At 38.0% G+C, this 19,746-nt stretch overlaps 1 protein-coding gene across 1 annotated transcript in view; it reads left to right on the top strand.

Moving 5' to 3' along the window:
* Positions 1–12,119: 12,119 nt before the first annotated feature.
* The window catches only part of CFAP20DC (CFAP20 domain containing), a 232,124-nt gene continuing 224,497 nt past the window's right edge, over positions 12,120–19,746 (top strand). The window contains exons 1-3 of the mRNA XM_047097108.1: positions 12,120–12,409; positions 14,135–14,224; positions 17,175–17,268. Of these exons, the coding sequence (XP_046953064.1) occupies positions 12,389–12,409; positions 14,135–14,224; positions 17,175–17,268 (205 nt within the window). The 5' untranslated portion in view covers positions 12,120–12,388. The remainder of the gene's footprint in view (positions 12,410–14,134; positions 14,225–17,174; positions 17,269–19,746) is intronic.

Raw genomic sequence — 19,746 nt, 5'->3', positions numbered from 1 at the left:
TCTTGAAAGACCTTTACACCACTGGCACAGGAGTCACCAAATATATATGGTCTTTCTCCTACTTTTTTGACTGCTCCCTTTTGATCCTTTATCCAACTCTCACATGTCATTTCTGCCCAAGCTTTCTTTTCTTCTTACTCTAGTCTGTCTGGTTTTTCTACTCCACTATCTCAGAGTCTTTACTTACCATCTGAATTTGGTAACTCCTGATTCTGTATCTCTAGCCCTAATTAATCTCCATCCTGGATTTTAGAACAATTTAACCAACCACCTATTCAATAGCTCAAATTGCATGTCCCACAGGTACCTCAAATTTATTCCATCTAAATTTAACTTATAATCTGATCTTCCTCATGAATGACCTCACCATTCACCCAGTTATCTGAGCAATAAACTGACAGGATCCTTTAATCTCCCCTTTTCCTTATCTCTCACATCCACTCAACTACCAAGCAAGGCCTTTGTCTTAACAGCGGTAAGAAATCACTAAAGAGCATTTAAGCAGTGGAGGGACAAGAGCATATTTGTGTATTAGAAAGAGTACAATACCACATAACAGGGAATGGAGTGGAGTTAATCACAGATCGGAAATTATTTTGACCTGTGGTGGAAACCATGGGGGAAATGATACTTTTAATGAATGTTATGTGCCAAATACAAAAACAAACACATTGAGAAAGACTTTTTTCTTTAAAGCAAGTGTTAAACTAAACATACTAGAAATGACAAATATCTCTTCCTGTTACATCATTCCTTCAGAAAATCTGCTTCCTAACAGTGCTGCTTATATCCTATACCTGCTTTGCCCTGTCCTCAGCTGATTGGATCACCTGTGGATATAGGATTTCAGAAAAACCTTGCCATAGACTGGGTTAAGCCAGTTAAGACTTTTTCTACTAGTTGCACAGAATGCAGACAGCCAGTCTCTACCTGGTTCTTACACTAATTTGTTTATTCTGTTGAAACAGAAGTGTTCACATTCGATGAGGAATTTTTGAGTACTATATACCCAAATAAAAATCAGAGAATATAATAGCAAAAGTGAAAAAGTTAATACCTTTTAATCAAACAACTGACATTTTAGAAATCCTACAGAAATAATTTTTAAAAATTAGGACAAAGATTTGAAGGGGACAATGATGTTCACTACTGGGCTATTTATAAAAGCAAAAATTTTAAATAGATAAAAGTTGGAATAACTAACTATATTATGAACAATAGAAGACTGCTTAAGGACATGCACAAAACAATAACAATGTTTATTTCTTTGCAGTGAAATTATAGTGATTTTCTTTTCTTTTGCATTTTCCAAGTTTTCTTTTTTTTTTTTTTAATTTTTTTTTCAACGTTTATTTATTTTTGGGACAGAGAGAGACAGAGCATGAACGGGGGAGGGGCAGAGAGAGAGGGAGACACAGAATCGGAAACAGGCTCCAGGCTCTGAGCCATCAGCCCAGAGCCTGACGCGGGGCTCGAACTCACGGACTGCGAGATCGTGACCTGGCTGAAGTCGGACGCTTAACCGACTGCGCCACCCAGGCGCCCCGCATTTTTCAAGTTTTCTGAACTAAGCATATATGCCTTTTATTAGAAACAAATAAAAAATATTAATAGAAAAATCTACTCACCACTTTAATTAACCAAATAGTCTCAACATCACAATAATGAGACAAACTGGTATTATTTCTTTCCAAAAGGGATGCATTATATCACTTACGTAGTGATTTTTTGTCCTAAGTGTCTAATTTAGTCATAGAAAACAATTAGACAAACCCATATTGAAGGACATTCTACCAAACAACTGGTGTGAACTATCCAAAATGCCAACATCTTGAAAGACCCCAATTGTTCTAAATAAAGGAGACTAAAATTACAACCAAATTTGAAGTATGGTCCTTGATTGACCCTGTGTGGAAAAAAAAAACATTAGGAGAACTGGAGAAATGTGAACATAGATTGAATATCAAAATTTATTATTGTTCAATATTAAATTTCTTGAATGTGATAATGATACTGAGGTATAATATATATGTAGTGTTATGGTATAAAATGGTATGTAGGAGATTATCCTCATTCTTAGGAGATACATGCTATTATGCTATGTATTTAGTAGTAAAGCACTCCAACTTTAAATAGTTCCGCTAAAATGGACATGCCTGGGCATGCACATACATGCATGCACGTACACACACACACATATACACACACACACACACACACACACACACATATAATTATTAGTAACAGTGTTTCTCAAGCTGTTTCTAAGAGCATTTTTTAGATCTTTTTTCCCTAATTAGTTCCCTTCCCCCCATAAAATTTTTGAAAATTATGGTTAAAAAAACCCATAAAATTTGCCATCTTAAATATTTTAATTTTTTTAACATTTTTTATTCATTTTTGTGAGACAGAGACAGAGAGAGAGAGCATGAGCAGGGGAGGCGCAGAGAGAGAGAGAGAGGGAAACACAGAATCCGAAGCAGGCTCTAGGTTCCAAGCTTTCAGCACAGAGCCTGACATAGGGCTCAAACCCACAGACCGCAAGATCATGACCTGAGCCAAGTCAGATGCTAAACTGACTGAGCCACCCAGGCGCCCTGCCATCTTAAACATTTTTATGTGTATAGTTCAGTATTATTAAGTATATTTACACTGTCGTGCAATCTCCAGAATTGTTTCATCGTGTGAAACTTAAACTCTACACCCATTAAACAACAACTTCTCACTTCTCCCTGCTCCACCCATTCCCTGGCAACCATCATTTTACTTTCTGATTCTATGATTTTTTTCTGCTCTATATACTTTATAGGTGGAGTCATATAGTATGTTTGTATGTGTGTGTATGTTTGTGTAATTTGCTTATTTCACTTAGCATAATGTCCTCAAGGTTCATCCATGTTGTGGTGTGTGTTAAAATTTCCTTCCTTTTTAAGGCTGAATAATACTCCATTGATTGTATATATCATATTTTATTTATCCATTCATCCATCCATGGACACTTGGGTTGCTTCCACTTTTAAATGTTGTGAATAATGCTGTTAAGAACATAGGTGTACAAATACCTCTTTTCAAGACCTGCTTTCATTTTCTTTGAATACATACTCAGAAGTGAATCATATAACTCTATATTAATTACTTGAGGAACTGACATACTATTCTCCATAGCTGCTGCACCATTTTACATTGCCACCAACACTGCACAAGTTCTAATTTTTCCACATCTTCATCAACACTTATAATTTTACATGTTTTGGATATGAGCCGTCCTCATGGGTGTGAGGTGATAATTCATTAAGATTCTGAATTGCAAATCCTTTTTTTTTTTAATTTTTTAAAAATTTTTTGAGAGAGAGAGAGACAAACAGACAGAGCATGAGCATGGGAGGGGCAGAGAGAGAGGGAGACACAGAATCCAAAGCAGGCTCCAGGCCCCGAGTTGTCAGCAGAGGGCCCGACTTGGAGTTCAAACCCACAAACTGCGAGATCATGACCTAGCCAAAGTCGGACACTTAACCGACTAAGCCACCCGGGCGCCCCTGAATTGCAATTCCTTGATGATTTGTAATGTTGAACAACTTCTCATGTGATTATTGGCCGTTTGTAATATATTTTCAAGACCTTTGCCCATTTTTTAATCAAGTGACTTTGTTGTTGTTGTAGAGTTGTAGAAGTTCTTTGTATATTCTAAATATACACATTATCAGATATATGATTTGCAAATGTTTCTTCTCATTTCACAGGCAGCTTTTTCACTCTGCTGATTGTGTCCTTTGATGCACGTTAAGTTTTAAATTTTAATGCTGTCTCATTTGTCTTTTTTTAGATTTGTTGCCTGTGCTTTTATGTCATATCCAAGAAATCATTGTCAAATCCAGTGACATGAAGCTCTTCCTCTATGTTTTCTTCTAAAACATAGTTTTATAGTTTTTAAGTTTTATCTTTACGTCTTTGATCCATTTTGAGGTTTTTTGTTGTTGTTGTTTGTTTGTTTTTTATGTAGCATAAGGTAAGGATCCAACCTCATTTTTTCTTTTTTTTGTATGTGCATATCCTGTTTTCTATATAGCCTTCTTAGCATGAGTCAACACTAACCAGCTTTAGGTTAGCCAGTTATATAGGTTATATCTTTAGGTTACATAAGAAATACATATATTATATTTATAATATATTTATATAATATAATTATATAATACATTAGTTATATTATATATTATTATATTTATAATATATATATTTAGGTTACATAGGTTATATATTTAGGTTATATAAGAAAAAACTTGCTACTGAGATCTAACAACTTTTTCTGACAACAAAAGAGTATTTATATATTTAAAGACAAACTGGTATTAAATATCAGCTCACCTTGGTCAAACTTTCACTCTTGGCAGATAACATGATACTCTATATGAAAACCCTAAAGATTCCACCAAAAAACTGCTAAAACTGATCCATGAATTCAGCAAAGTTGCAGGATATAAAGTCAATGCACAGAAATTGGCTGCATTCCTATACACCAATAATGAAGCAACAGAAAGAGAAATCAAAGAATCGATCCCATTTACAATTGCACCAAAAACCATAAAATACCTAGGGATAAAGCTAACCAAAGAGGCGAAAAATCTATACACTGAAAACTATAGAAAGCTTATGAAAGAAATTGAAGAAGACACACAAAAAAATGGAAAAATATTCCATGCTCCTGGATTGGAATAACAAATATTGTTAAAACGTCAATACAACCCAAAGCAATCTAGATATTCAATGCAATCCCTATCAAAATAACACCAGCATCCTTCACAGAGCTAGAACAAACAATCCTAAGATTTGTATGGAACCAGAAAAGACCCTGAATACCCAAGCAATCTTGAAAAAGAAAACCAAAGCTGGAGGCATCACAATCCTGGACTTCAAGATGTATCACACAGCTGTAATCATCAAGACAGTATGGTACTGGCACAAAAACAGACACTCAGATCAATGGAACAGAATAGAGAACCCAGAAATAGACCCACAAATGTATGGCCAACTAATCTTTGACAAAGCAGGAAAGAATATACAATGGATTAAAGACAGTCTCTTCAGCAACTGGTGCTGGGAAAACTGGACAGCAACATGCAGAAAAATGAACCTGGAACACTTCTTACACCATACACAAAAATAAACTCAAAATGGATGAAAGACCTAAATGTAAGACAGGAAGCCATCAAAATCCTCAAGGAGAAAGAAGGCAAAAACCTCTTTGATATCAGTCGCAGCAATTTCTTACTCAACACGTCTCTGGAGGCAAGGGAAACAAAAGCAAAAATGATCTATTGGGACCTCAAAATAAAAAGCTTCTGCACAGCGAAGGAAACTATCAGCAAAACTAAAACGCAACTGACAGAATGGGAGAAGATATTTGCAAACAACATATCAGATAAAGGGTTAGTATCCAAAATCTATAGAGAACTTACCAAACTCAACACCCAAAAAACAAATAATCCGGTGAAGAAATGGACAAAAGACATGAATAGACACTTCTCCAAAGAAGACATCCAGATGGCCAAGCGACACATGAAAAAATGCTCCACATCACTCATCATCAAGGAAATACAAATCAAAACCACAATGAGATACCCCCTCACACCTGTCAGAATGGCTAACACTAACAACTCAGGCAACAACAGATGTTGGCGAGGATGCGAAGAAAGAGGATCTCTTCTGCACTGCTGGTGGGAATGCAAACTGATGCAGCCACTCTGGAAAACAGTATGGAGGTTCCTCAAAAAATTAAAAATAGAACTACCCTACGATCCAGCAACTGCACTACTAGGTATTTATCCAAGGGATACAGGTGTGCTGTTTTGAAGGGGCACATGTACCCCAATGTTTATAGCAGTGCTGTCAACAATAGCCAAAGTATGGAAAGAGCACAAATGTCCATCGATGGAAGAATGGATAAAGAAGAAGTGGTATATATATACAATGGAGTATTACTCGGCAATCAAAAAGAATGAAACCTTGCCTTTGCAACTACGTGGCTGGAACTAGAGGGCATTATGCTAAGCGAAATTAGTCAGAGAAAGACAAATATCATATGACTTCACTCATGTGAGGACTTTAAGATACAAAACAGATGAACATAAGGGAAGGGGAGCAAAAATAATATAAATACAAATATAATATAAATAATATAAAATAATATAAAAACAGGGAGGGGAACAAAACATAAAAAACTCTTAAATATAGAGAACAAACTGAGGGTTGCTGGAGGGGTTGTGGGAGGGGACATGGGCTAAATGGGTAAGAGGTATTAAGGAATCTACTCCTGAAATCATTGTTACACTATGTACTAACTAACTTGGATGTAAATTTAAAAATAAATAATTAAAAAAAAGAAAAAAAATATCAGCTCACTTCATTTAATCTTTTCAAGGATGCATTTTACAACTATATTCATTTTTCTAAATCTAAGTGCTTATTCTATAAAACTATCTTAGAGAAGTATTTACACCTAAATATTCAACTACTGGAATAGTTTTTTTTCCCCCTGAGAAAATCATCAGGTAGTAGCTAGTTTGGGAAATTTCAAGTTAATACATGAATTTTGAAGTATTTGGTCATCTAAAGGTATAGGCAGGAAAGTGTCATTAGAACCTCATCGACCAGAGAGGGGGAAAAAAAATCTATCAACAGTAAAACCCTTAAAATATTTCCCTACACCCCACCTTCTTGAAAAAAGAAGACATCACTACTCTCAAATCAAAAGTCAGATGGATGACTCAGGTATCACTAATTTTTCTCAACTTACTTTAACTATAAAATAGTCACAGTTTTTAAATTATTCTATCAACTTGGCATTATTGTCACTCATAAGGTTATTCCATAATGTGGAAATAGAATAAAATAACTCTTCAAGTAGTAAATGTTTCTAGATTATTGTGCAGCAAAACAAACTTTGATCATCAAACCAGTATCTTTTCCTTCCCATTATGCCAAATAATTTGATTATGAACTGCAAACAAAATATAAGCTACAACTATATTGTAGTAAATACTGTATATTCTTAGTTCAAAAGAATACTATTTCTTGTCAGATTGATAATCATAGCATCTAACTTGAAGGCATTGACAAAGATTCCACCATCCTCAAAAACAGTAGTCTATTCCATTTTAAATGTCATCCAATATCCTTTAATAACATTAATACACCACCAAATTGCTTTCTTTGTAGAACAAAGACAAACACTTTAAAGCTTGTATAGTGCCTAATTCTTAAGGCTGTCAAATTAAGTTAATCAATTTAGCACAATTACAAAATGTACTGACTTCTTTAAAAACTGTAGAAATTAGAGAAAATGTTTCACTGTATAATGTACATAAATAACTTGGCTTAAGCCAAGTTTGTTTTAGTTTATTTTTTTTGTTTTTGGTGTCAGGGCTGAATTTTGGTAGCCATTCTTAAAGTCATAGCCAAATCCAAGAGTTTAGTTATGGGCTTGCATTCATCCAGATCAAACAAGAATATCTGATATTGTGAAATTGGGTCTCTTCCTAGCTCTCATTTTGAGTTCATATTGTTAAAGTAGTACACACTCTAATTTTGCTTTATAGACACCACTAACACTGGTAAGGGTAGATTTCACCATAGACAAAACAACTTTGATCTGAGTCAGGCGTCTTTGAAATGCCTATTGCCTGGACAGGCCCTATCCCTTATTTGTTAATCAAAGTCCAATTATAAATCTCCTGAACTTGTTGGAGTTAGGAGGGTCAGGAAATGACCCAATGACTCAATCCCTGGGCAACTGGACAGTGGACAATTACTTTCTCTCAAGGAGGTAGGGAGATTGAAGTAAATGATACTGGTTTCTTCTAGCCTTAAATTGAATAAACCAGTGATAAAATAACAAAAAAAACACCTGAGTAAAGAGACTTACTGATGCACTATGATTAATCACCTCCATAACTAGCTTTCCCATCAATAAACTGAGATTATTAATTCACCCATTTACTTTAACATATTTTCAACTGCTTTCTTCTTATTTTCTCTACACCAAAGCCTATGCCTGTCTTTTAAGATTATATTCATCCTTCATCTCCTCCCTCCCTCATTCACTCATCCAGGAGAACTAATGTTTTGTTATACCAGGTACAAGGTTGAGCTAGTATACTAGGCCCTAGGAATGCAAGGGTAAACAAAACAGGTATGGTCCCTGCTCTCTTGAAACCGACAGTCTAACAGAGATGGCCAATATTATAAACACAACAAAATTTCAATTATTTCAGTAATGTTAAGTACTAAGATGTTATGAGAACTTATAAATAGGGGGATCTGATCAAGTCAGGGAAATCAGAGAAGGTGTCCCTGAGAAAGGAACCCCTGATCTAAACTCTGTGTTGACAGAAGTAGGCCTTAACCAAAGAAAAAAGGGAGCAAAAGTAATCTATTCAAAAGAACATATCAGCACCCTACAGTGGAAGCACACATGTTGAACATGAAGAACTAAAAGAAACTGAAATGAAGGGGGCTGCATATTGTATATATTGAACCTGGAAAGGAAGACAGGTTTATAGTCACAAAAGGGTTAGAAGCAAGAGACTGATATGACTGGATTTGTGTGTTATAAATATGACTGCAATGTGCAGATGGGTCTGAAGGGAAGCCAACATGATGTGTGAATTAGGAGGCTATCATAGTAGTTCAGGGAAGAGCAAATCATAGGTAAATCCGAGTAGAGACTACAATGGAGGAAAGATAGATAAATAGGTTTAGGTGATGGATTGGTATGGGAGTGTATTATTTATCTACTGCTATGTAAAAAATTACCCTAAAATTTAGTGTACAATAAATACCTCATAATTTCTGTGGGTCAAAAATTAGGATATGACTTAGCTGGATGCCTCTGACTCTGGCTTAGTCATAAGGCTGCAGTGAAAGCACTGACCAGGGATGCATTTACCTCAAGGCTTGACCAGGGAAGGATTCACTTCTAAACCTAACTCATGTGACTGCTGACAGGCCTAAAGTCTTCATTGACTTTTGGCTGGAGACATCAGTTCCCTGCAACATGGACCTCTCCAGGGGTACTCACAATATAGAAACTTGATTTCTTTGTATAAGGACAGAAGTAGGGAGAAGAACCAGACCAAGGGAGTAAAAGCAGCTGAGCAAGAAGGCAATCATATCTTTTTGTAACCTACTCTTGGAAATGACCTAACAGCATCATACTATATTCATTAGAGTGAGTCGCTAGGTCCAGTACACTTCCCAGGGGAGATTACACAAAGGACAAACATACCAGAAGATGTGGATCAGTGGAGGCCATCTTGGAGGCTGCTATGCCACAGGAAGAGAGGATACAGGAGGCACTGTGGTATTAGTGAGAGTGGGAAGGATGGAAAAGGCCCAGGTCTGGAGAAGTTTTATTTTGGACATGGTGAATTTGAAAGGACAAGGTTCCTTTAATTCAATCAATAAATATGTGTTTACAAAACACCTATTATGTGCCAAGCACTACTCTAGAAGATGAGATATAATGATGAACATAGAAAAAAATCCTTGCCCTCATCAAATTTACCTTCTAATAACTTAAGACAGATGATAAACATATAAACAAATAAATACAGATAATGATAAGGAGAGAAAGAAAATAACACAGGACAAAGTTGTGAGTTTCTCTTCAGCTTTGTTGTTACAACATGCTTTTCAGTGACCCAGGTAGATTGTTAAAAGCCTTAAGATGTCTCCTGGATTCCCCCTGTACTCACACTGACTTTTTGCTTCTCTTAAGGCACTTATCTAAAACTTCTTTGTATTATAGTGAAAGTCACCGTTTGTGTCAGGCCAAAAAATTGGACCTCCTTTCAACCCCCAAGATGCCCACATCTACCCCTTGGAAGGTGTGAATGTTTCCTTATCTGGAAAACAGGTCTTGCAGATGTGACTAAGTTAAGGATCATGCAATAAAGAGATAAACCTGAATTATCCAAGTGAGTCCTAGATGTCATCATAATAGTCCTTGTAAGAGATACTGAGAGAAGATATACACACAAAAAAAGAAAAGGTATTCATTGTGACCATGGAGGCAGAGACCGGAGAGATGCAGTCACAAGTCAAGGAATGCTAAAATCCACAAGACGCTGGAAGAAGCAAGGAGCAGATTGTCCTCTAAAGCTTCCAAAGAGAGCGCTGCCCTATTGACACCTTCATTTTTGGTCTTCTGTCCTCCAGAACTTTGAGAGAATACATTTCTGTTGTTTTAAGCACCCAGTTTTTGGTAACTTGTTATAACTGTTACAGGAAACTAATACGCCCTTCCAATGTTACTCCCTATTACCAGATTCGTGGGATTTATCACAAGTTGTAATTATTTATTTACTCACATGTTTATTGTGTCTCATCCCCTTGAATGTGTAAGCTCCATAGAGATGGGGCCTTTCCTCTATACCTAGTTCTTGGCATAGTGTCTAGCATATATTACAACCATAGGAATTATCTGATAAGTGAATAAATGTCCCCAGTAGATAACAAGTCTTATTAAGACAAGAGACGATGTCTATTGGCCATAATTCCCAATGTGTCCAGCACAGAATCTAACCAAAGACTTATTGAACTAGGTTTGAGCTCTAGGAATCAGGGATTCTGGATTCTAGATATTTTTACTGCAACATTATGTGGCAGCCTCACCTCTGCCTGTGTACACACCTAGTGTTAGACTTAGTGTGTTGAAATAAGTTTGTTCTTTATCAGTTTTCTTAGCCTTGATAAGGAGCAGGTCCAGACAGCATTCATTTTCTCATGCTGTGCATGATTCACAGTGGGTGGCATACTATAGGGGACACAAATACTTAAGACTTTTTGGTGAATTAGAGTATCAGGCTTAGTCATAACTAAAAAGTAACATCATGTCCTTGAGTAAATTCCTAATCAATGCTGAAATGAAATATTCTCAGCTGAAAGAACACTAATCCTTAACGTCACACAGTTATAGACCTGTGAAGCACTTGGCCTGTAGTAGGCGCTCCATGAGTGGTACCTGGTTATTAATAACACTATACCAGGAGCTAACTCAGCCTTGAGTACAACATTAGACAAGAGCACCAAATCAGCTCCATCACTTATTGGCCATGTGATCTTGGGCAAGCTATTTTACCTTTCTGAGCCAAAGACTGATAATAATAACAACCTTATAAGAGTGGTTCTGGGGCGCCTGGGTGGCACAGTCGGTTAAGCGTCCGACTTCAGCCAGGTCACGATCTCGCGGTCCGTGAGTTCGAGCCCCGCGTCCGGCTCTGGGCTGATGGCTCAGAGCCTGGAACCTGCTTCCGATTCTGTGTCTCCCTCTCTCTCTGCCCCTCCCCCGTTCATGCTCTGTCTCTCTCTGTCCCAAAAATAAATAAACGTTGAAAAAAAAAAAAAAAGAGTGGTTCTGACCTAGAAACTAAATGAAATAACCGAACAGTTAAACTTAGGAAAGTGCCTGACTCAATACTGTATGTAGTTATTATTTTGAGCAAAAACCCTTGGCTTTTTAACATGTGCAGTAATTTTGAGTAAAATACTCCTACTTCCTTGGGCCTTCTGAAACAATGAAAGGGGCTAGCAGTCCCTATAACTGCCTCAATGAGACCACGTTTGGGAACCTTCGAACCAAAGGCCATGTGAGGGTTCCACAATTCCACGCCTCTTTCCTTCAGCAACCTACCAGTTAACGGTGTTATAAAGGAGACCAAACCGACGCGACAGGTTTTCTAGAAGGGTCCAGCACCTGTGGTAGCTCCTAAACCAGGCTCATTTTAGGCTTTTTCCGCACACACAGGTTATGACCTTACAGAGCGCAAGTCACGGGTTGGGCGGTCCAACAACTACTAGAGTGTCCCTACGTTGCCAGGGCAACGTCGACGTCACGGCGTAATCTCACGTGCCCATAGGCAAGAAGCCCACAGAGCTCAACGCGCAGGCGCCTCGTGGGAGCCAATGGGTGCGGCCCCATAGCTGGCGCCGCTCGGCCCCTCCCTTTTCAGATCGAATTCGGGGGCGGGGCGGCGGCGGGAGTGCGCCCGTCTCTCCCGGGCGAGCGGGCGGTTTTCGGTGGCTTCGTGGTTGGGCTCCCCGTTTCGTAGGTTACGCACACAATCACTCCCCAGGGGGCCGCCCGGAGCCCGCCCAGGCAGCTGCGCCATCTCATGCCTGGGCACCCCTGAGGCGGGGGTCGCGATGGTGCGGGGCAGGGGCTCGACGAGGAGCTGACCAGGGGCTGAGAAGAGTCGGGGCCACGCACGAAGCCCTTCCCTTACCCGCGGTCGGGCTCTGGGGCTCCGGCCCGCCGATTTCCAGCCATCAGGGTCACGCCACTCCCTGGACGCCCTGAACTCCGTGCCCCCCAAGCCCCGGGCCCCCTGCGGGAATGTTCAAAAATGAGTACCAGGTAACCCGAAACGACTCTCCAACCTGTGTATAGTATTTTCCTCTAGGGTGAGGTAGTTCGCATTCGGGGTGAGGGCAAAGATCCCTCCCCATTCCCCCATAACTGGGTCTTTTTCTGGGTGCGGAGGAAGTACTGGGTGAGTGTGGTCTTCACTCCAAAAGAAAAAAGAAGAAGGCAGCCAAGGTTTGGGCATGTGATTTGGCTTTTGTTCAGTCGTCAGCTCAAGTTCTTTTCAAGCTGTATGGATTGCCCGTGACTTATTAAAATGCAGATCTTAAACCCCCAACCAGACCTCCTAGACCGGAATCTAAAGGGCAGGGCCCATAAATCTTGAGTTTTACCAAGTGCCTCTCACTATTGATACACACTGGTATCTCACGTATATAAGTAAAATATATTGCTATGAAAAAGCATATGCCCACTGTGGGAAACTTGTAAAATCAGAGAAAGCGGAAGGAAGAGGGGAGGAGTATTTTTCGAGGTACAAGGAGCTTTCTTTAAAAAGGGAGGGGAAAAACTGCCTCAGATTTAAAATTTTTTTTGATATATGACCTAATTCCAGAAGTTATAGTAATTTATAGTAATTAGTTCCTACACACAGTTTGTACATGATACTGGCTAAGTAAGAGATTAAGTGTCTTAATGTGACTGTGTTAAAACTAAGAAGCCAAAATATCTTTATATTATTGGGAATAATTAAAAGCTGGAAATTCTTTACAAAAATCAGACGGATTTGCTCATCTGCTGCTTATAATTAAAACAGACTATAAAAGAAAAGCATATTTAGTCTTCATTTCAGATTCTCAATTTCTTGCAATTAACTCTTCCTCAGAGATAATCATCTTAATTCTTTTCTTTGATAATTAAAGCTTATGGATATTCAGTTATGTGTTCAGTATTTTTACATAAGCATGGCCCTCCATATTCTCAGGTTTACAATAGGGAGCACATGTCTATAGAAATGATTCTCTGTTTTCCTTGTACAGATTTTATAGATTTCCAAATTATATTAAATATCTGCAAAGATCTAGGAATGCTCAGAATAAGAATTGTCTCCCATCCCTCACTCTTTCCCAAGCTTTTTTATTGACCAGTGCCAATATATTCAATTCGCCCTTTTTTTGAATAATTATTGCTGACACTATTGAGCCCTTGCTATGTACAAGGTATTGTGCTTTATGGTCTATTTACTATCTCGTGTAATCCAACAACCCATTTTACAGATGGAGAATCAAGACGTTAAATAGCTCTCAAGGTTGGACATTTAATAAATGCCAAAGCTAGTGTTGGAGCTCTGGTCAGTATGACTGAAAAGCTTGTAGCCACAGATAATTTATCAGAATTTATTAGCCTGGCTCTAGAGTTGAGTTTAAACCTTTTAGTCAGACATGACTAGAATGTTTTGTAAGCATGATTTATACATGGCATGTAAAGGAACCCCACACTGAGAGACTGTAGGGTTTGTATAACATAATTTAATGTATATTGTGCTTTAAAAAAAATTCCTTAAACCATTTCTCCAAGGTGACCCAAATCAGAATGGTTGTGGCTTAAGTACAATCAGGGTATAATGTAGGAGTTATAACAGGGGTAATGTTTCTTCCCAGATCTACTCAACAGACAGATGCCTGGAACAGCGGTTATAGACTCTGTGGTGGGTGTTATTTCCTCCTTAGCACTGCCTTTCACTATAATTTAAACATGTTTAATGTTTTTGTTTTCTAGGGAGGTGCATTTGTTGAAATCTTTAGTGCTCAGGGCAAAAATCCTGGAGCAAAATGGAAGATCCTTGGCAGTCCCTCTGTGATTTGGAAAGTAAGTGCTGGAAGCTAGAGCCACCTAAATCCTGGAATGAAATGAGAATGAAGGTTATAACAAAAGGGACTTGATAAGGTTTCAGAACTGTATTTACTGGTTCATTCATGATGCTGTTGGCTGCAGCTCTCCCAGAAACCACTCCTCAGTCCTTTAAGGCTTTGGCACAGGGCTCATAACCCTTCTCTGTAAGCCAAGTCCTGTTGCTGTTTCAGGTGACTTCAGTGTTTGTGAGGAAAATCTCTCCAAACCTTGTGCTTCCCAATTTCTTGATTTCTTCACTTAACAATCTCTTGGGTTCTGTGTCAGCCCCCACTGCTACTGTCACGCCCTGGACCTTATCACTGCAAACTGCAGGGCCTCTGAAATCGGTAAGACATTGAGACATGCCCCTCTGCCCCCGAGCTTCAGTTCTTAAGGCTGTTTGCTCAGTTACTCACTGTATTTGTTCTTCAATCTAATTGAGACCTTTAGGCCACTGGCCTTTCTACTTCCCCTGTGCTTAGTTTTATTTAGGCTTGTACGTTCTCTGTTTTCACTTCCTTTACTCTCTAGCCCAGAATCCACAGTCTGTAATTTCAGTCACTTCCTGGGCAAAACCTTGAATGCCCTTGCTTTTTGTTCTTTCATAGTGCTTGCCTAACGAAGGCCAACCGTCTCGGAATCCCCAGTCATTTATCTTTTCTGAGCTGGTTTTGGGGCTCCTCAATAACTTTGGAGAAAATATCTATAGCCTCTTAGATTAATATTCCTATAAATTCAACGTGAACAGCCTGGAAAGTTCTCTTTTTATGTTCTCTTAGTCTTTAAAATGATTATTATTATGTTTAATGTGTATTTATTTTTGAGAAAGAGACAGAGCACAAGCAGGGGAAGGGCAGAGAGAGAGGGAGACACAGAATCCGAAGCAGGCTCCAGGTTCTTAGCTGTCAGCACAGAGTCTGATGCAGGGCTCGAACCCACAGACCCCGAGATCCATGACCTGAGCCGAAGTCAGATGCTCAACCAACTGAGCCACACAGGTGCCCCTAAAATGATTATTTCTTCATTATCTTCAGGGTTTCAACCACCAATTCTCCCTACCCCCTACTTCTGAACCTATAACCAGGACAGGCCCTCTTCAATGACTCACCAGAAGACCTCACACCCCATTTCACAGGGCAAACTGATGCCATCAGATTGAAACTGTCTCAGCTTGCTGCCACCAGATCTAAAAACCTATATCCGTCCTTATCCTTTTCTCTTTCTCTTCTCTCCTATACAACTAAAGAGAAGAATATCTTTTTGTGGGCCCTGTTCTATGGAAAACTCTTTAAAGCTACTGTTAACTGAGTGCTTACTGTTTGCCAAGTCCAGCATTAAGCACGTTATATGTATCTATACGGTAGTCTTGTGAGATAGGTACTTTATGCCAATTTTCTGGATGCTAAAACTGAGGCCATAGAGAGAGTAAGCAACTTGCTTAAAATCCTACAGCTCTGAACTGTGAATGAGAGTTAAAAGATGCTCTGATGGTATAGAGCAGGGAGTGTAGGAAAGACTTCCCCAAGGAAATGACATTGGATCTCTGAGAGCTAACTATATACTGTGTGGGGCTGGTAGAGAGAAGAGTGTTTCAAGTAAAGGGAAAAGCACATACCAATTCCTCGTGCAGGAGAGAGCTTAGAATTTTTAAGAGATTGCAAGAAGGCCACTAAGGCCAGGATTGAAAAAGAGAGAGAGAGAGAGAGAAAGATTGAGGTTTGAAAAACTGAGAGAGAGAGAGAGAGAGAGAGAGAGAGAGAGATTGAGGTTTGAAAAACTGGGCAGCGACCAGACCATGTGGCAGGTTATGGACTGTGTTGATGATTTGGGTAAGCTGTTGAAAGGTTTTAAGTATATACCTAACTTGTGTATAGATGGAATAAATAATACACTCAGTCTATGTGTGTTCATTTCAAATACGTGAGAGATGCTGTTGTGATGGATACAATACAGATTTATTTTAATGTTATTTAATTCTTAGCAGCCATTAGTTACAATGCATTTCTTAACACATACAGAATGGAAGATTGGTAGGATCTGTGAAATATTATAACAGGTATTTATACTCAGATTTCGAATTTGCTTCAAAAAAATAGAAAAAAATTTCTATTCCCACTTTAAGTCATGTAAATTGGACTGTCACGTATAAGGAGGCTTTTTATTTTCAGGTTTTGTTTTGTTTATGTTTCTCCTACATTAGATTTTTTTTAAGTTACCTTAATTGTTAACACTTTACTTTGTACTGATTTTAAGTAGGTGATACATAGAACTTCACATTAGGGCACTAGTAAAATAAGGCAATAATTAATTCTGTACGAGCCATGGCCAGGCACCAAGGAACTTATGGACTGGATACAGTTTAGGTTAGATGATTTTTTTTAATGTTTATTTATTTTTGAGAGACAGCACAAGTGGGTGAGGAGCAGAGAGAGAGGGAGACACAGAATCTGAAGCAGGCTCCAGGCTCTGAGCTGTCAGCGCAGAGCCTGACACAGGGTTCAAACTCGTGAAACACAAGATGGTGACCTGAGCCGAAATCTGACACTTAACCGACTGAGCCACCCAGGCACCCGTAGATGATTTTTTTGTACTGTAACACAGAGTGATGTTCAGCCTGTGCCATTAGAAATACATAAATAAAGTGAGAGGAAGAGTAAGCTCTGGAAACTAAATTAGTAGTGGGAATCCCTGAAACTGGGGAACTTCTTACAGTTTGGGAGGAAGAGTTTCTTGATACAAGAGGATTTTTCAAGTGACATAGTGTGGCTTCTGTAGTCCAGTTCCCAGCACATTTCAGGGTGAAAGTATCATCAAGGCCTGAGCCTACTTTTAAGTCATTTGAATCTGGGACTTTTTTTTCTGTGGGTTTGCAGCTCCAATTTTATAATAGAAGCCAAATACCATTGTTTATATTTTTGTTCTACAGGAGTTTGATAAAGAAGCTAAAAGCTTTGTGTTTGTCCTGGAAGGCAGCAGCCAAACAAACAAAATCCAGTTACCAAAGGAGAATAAGCAAATCCGTAAGTAAGATTTTTAATATTAGAGCTTAACATTTGATTCTTAAAGTTATACTTTTAGGTCTACTACACAGGCATTAGTTTGATTTTTACTGGCATCTGTTTACTTAAAGTGATAGGCTTGTTTTTAATTTAGGAAGTAACCTTTGCCAGGCTTTATATAATATGTATTGAATATATATAAACATTATATAAATACATATATTCTGTTTCAATGTTAGTTTGAAATCTGGAAGTGTTTTTAAGAAGATTTAGAAGATTATTTGATAGCCATTGATTATCATAGTACTGATAGTTATTGAGTAATTAGTATGTGCCTATGATTTCCCTAGCATTTCACATTTATTAACTCTCTTAATCCTGACAGTGGTTCTTTTGCAATGAACACACTGAGGTTGGCTCCTCATCAAGAAATCAGAGAGTTAAGGGTAAGCTTTGAAATAAACCCAGGAGTTCTAAATGATAGGAATGAATTCATGAGAAAAAGTTGTGTAAGAAACTATAGAAGGCATTACTTAATGACACATCAACTTATAATACCATTAGGAATATTAATATTTAATATGTTTAGATATAAATGTGTTTCAACAAAAGCCCAAAGAGTAGATTTTCAATTCTTACATTGGAAATTCGCATCAGCATTTTAAAGCAGAAGGAACCTTGAGAGATCACCTGAATTTACAATCAGAAGCCCAGTTATTGGCAGAACCAAGGTTAAAATTCAGGACTCTATCACCTATCAAATTGGGCTTTGAGTAAACTGATGGCAATGTAAGAAATAGAGTTTTTCAAAATGATTAATCAGATTTTCATCAACTTTATGCTATGTATTTATTAACTATAGATTTCAGGTGGTTTATTAAGTATAAGCAGCCAGTTATTTTTTTATGTTAATCATTTACTTATCTGTTCCTTTATCAATTAAGAACATTGATTGAGGGGCACTTGGATGGCCCAGTCAGTTGAATGTCCAGCTGTTGATTTTGGCTTAGGTCTTAATCCCAGGGTCATGGGATCAAGTGCCCCTGTCTGGCTCCACGCTGAGCATGGAGCCTGCTTATGATTCTTTCTTCTCTCCCTCTTCCCTTCTCCCCTACTTGCACTCTCTCTCTCAAAAAAAAAAAAAAAAAAGTTATGAAAAGATCTGTTCTTGGTACTGGATTTTCTCCTTTTGATTTAGCTTCGCAAACTTTCACAGGCTCTGCTTTAGCTACCACTTCAAGCTACTGTATGTATATTTTAGATTTCTAACACATAAACCAAATCATAGAAAATTATAGATGGAAGGTGATTAATTTTAAAATGGTTTGCCAGTGTTTCTTTCTAAAATAAGAAACAGAACCTGAAAGAGAAGGGATAATCTTTTTGAAATAATTTTAATTAATTTGCTACCATTTTAAAATTATGATTTCCTCATAGTTCCTGTTTTTTTTTAATTTTTTTTTTCAACGTTTTTATTTATTTTTGGGACAGAGAGAGACAGAGCATGAACGGGGGAGGGGCAGAGAGAGAGGGAGACACAGAATCAGAAACAGGCTCCAGGCTCTGAGCCATCCGCCCAGAGCCTGATGCGGGGCTCAAACTCACGGACTGCGAGATCGTGACCTGGCCGAAGTCGGACGCTTAACCGACTGCGCCACCCAGGCGCCCCCCCTGTTTTTTTTTTAAACGGTAGAGTTTTTTTTTAAATTATTTCGTCAAAAATGTATATGCTTATAAATGAGGTGAACTAAGTAAGGTGAGCCAGAGAAATATGCCTGAAACTGTAGGTTATTTTTACTACAGGAGACATGGTCCATCTCTTTTTTAAGGATATTGACTTTGTGAGATGGATATATCTGACTTGCAGGAACATGACTTTGTTCTAAACCAAGGTCTCTTGTTGGCCTATACTTCTGTGTAATGCCCTTAGCATCTATGCACATAATCATGTTATCAATAAAATCAAATCACTTCTGGTAACCTTTCTCAGTTGGATCTGAGAAAGATTTCTCCTCTACCAGAGGCTCAGTGACTAAAGACAAGCTCCCTTTACCTACATTTATGTAAGTTTTTTTTTTTAGAAATAAAACAAATTTAACGTGTTATAATTGCTTTTTAAAAGGAAAAATGATAGTTTTAATTGGAAGAAACAGAAGACTCTTTTAATGTATTTCTTGTACAATGCCCTGCAATTAAAAATTAATCTGGCTCTTCTGTAGCATGTGTGGTACTATAACAAATGGAACAGTTTACAGAGTCTGCCTTGTACTAATGCCTTTAAGATTAATTATTTGTAATTTTTGATAACGGAACTTTATAGCTATTTTTACTAGTATAAAATGACCTTCTAAGTGAAGCTGTTGTTAAACTTAAATGGTGTGTCTTGAATGGAGAATTAGCTTTCAATTAACATTTCTAAATTTAATTCAGTTACCATTATACACTCCTATTTTAAGAGTAAACATCCACTTTATTTATGCAAACTTGACATTATGTACC

The sequence above is a fragment of the Lynx rufus genome, unplaced genomic scaffold (genome assembly GCF_022079265.1).
Source record: "Lynx rufus isolate CCGP_SWC_20201006 ecotype Redwood Valley unplaced genomic scaffold, mLynRuf1.p SCAF_4, whole genome shotgun sequence".
In the NCBI taxonomy this organism is placed as follows: domain Eukaryota; kingdom Metazoa; phylum Chordata; class Mammalia; order Carnivora; family Felidae; genus Lynx; species Lynx rufus.
Note: the sequence above shows the minus strand (reverse complement) of the source record. Positions and strands in the feature narration are given on the sequence as shown.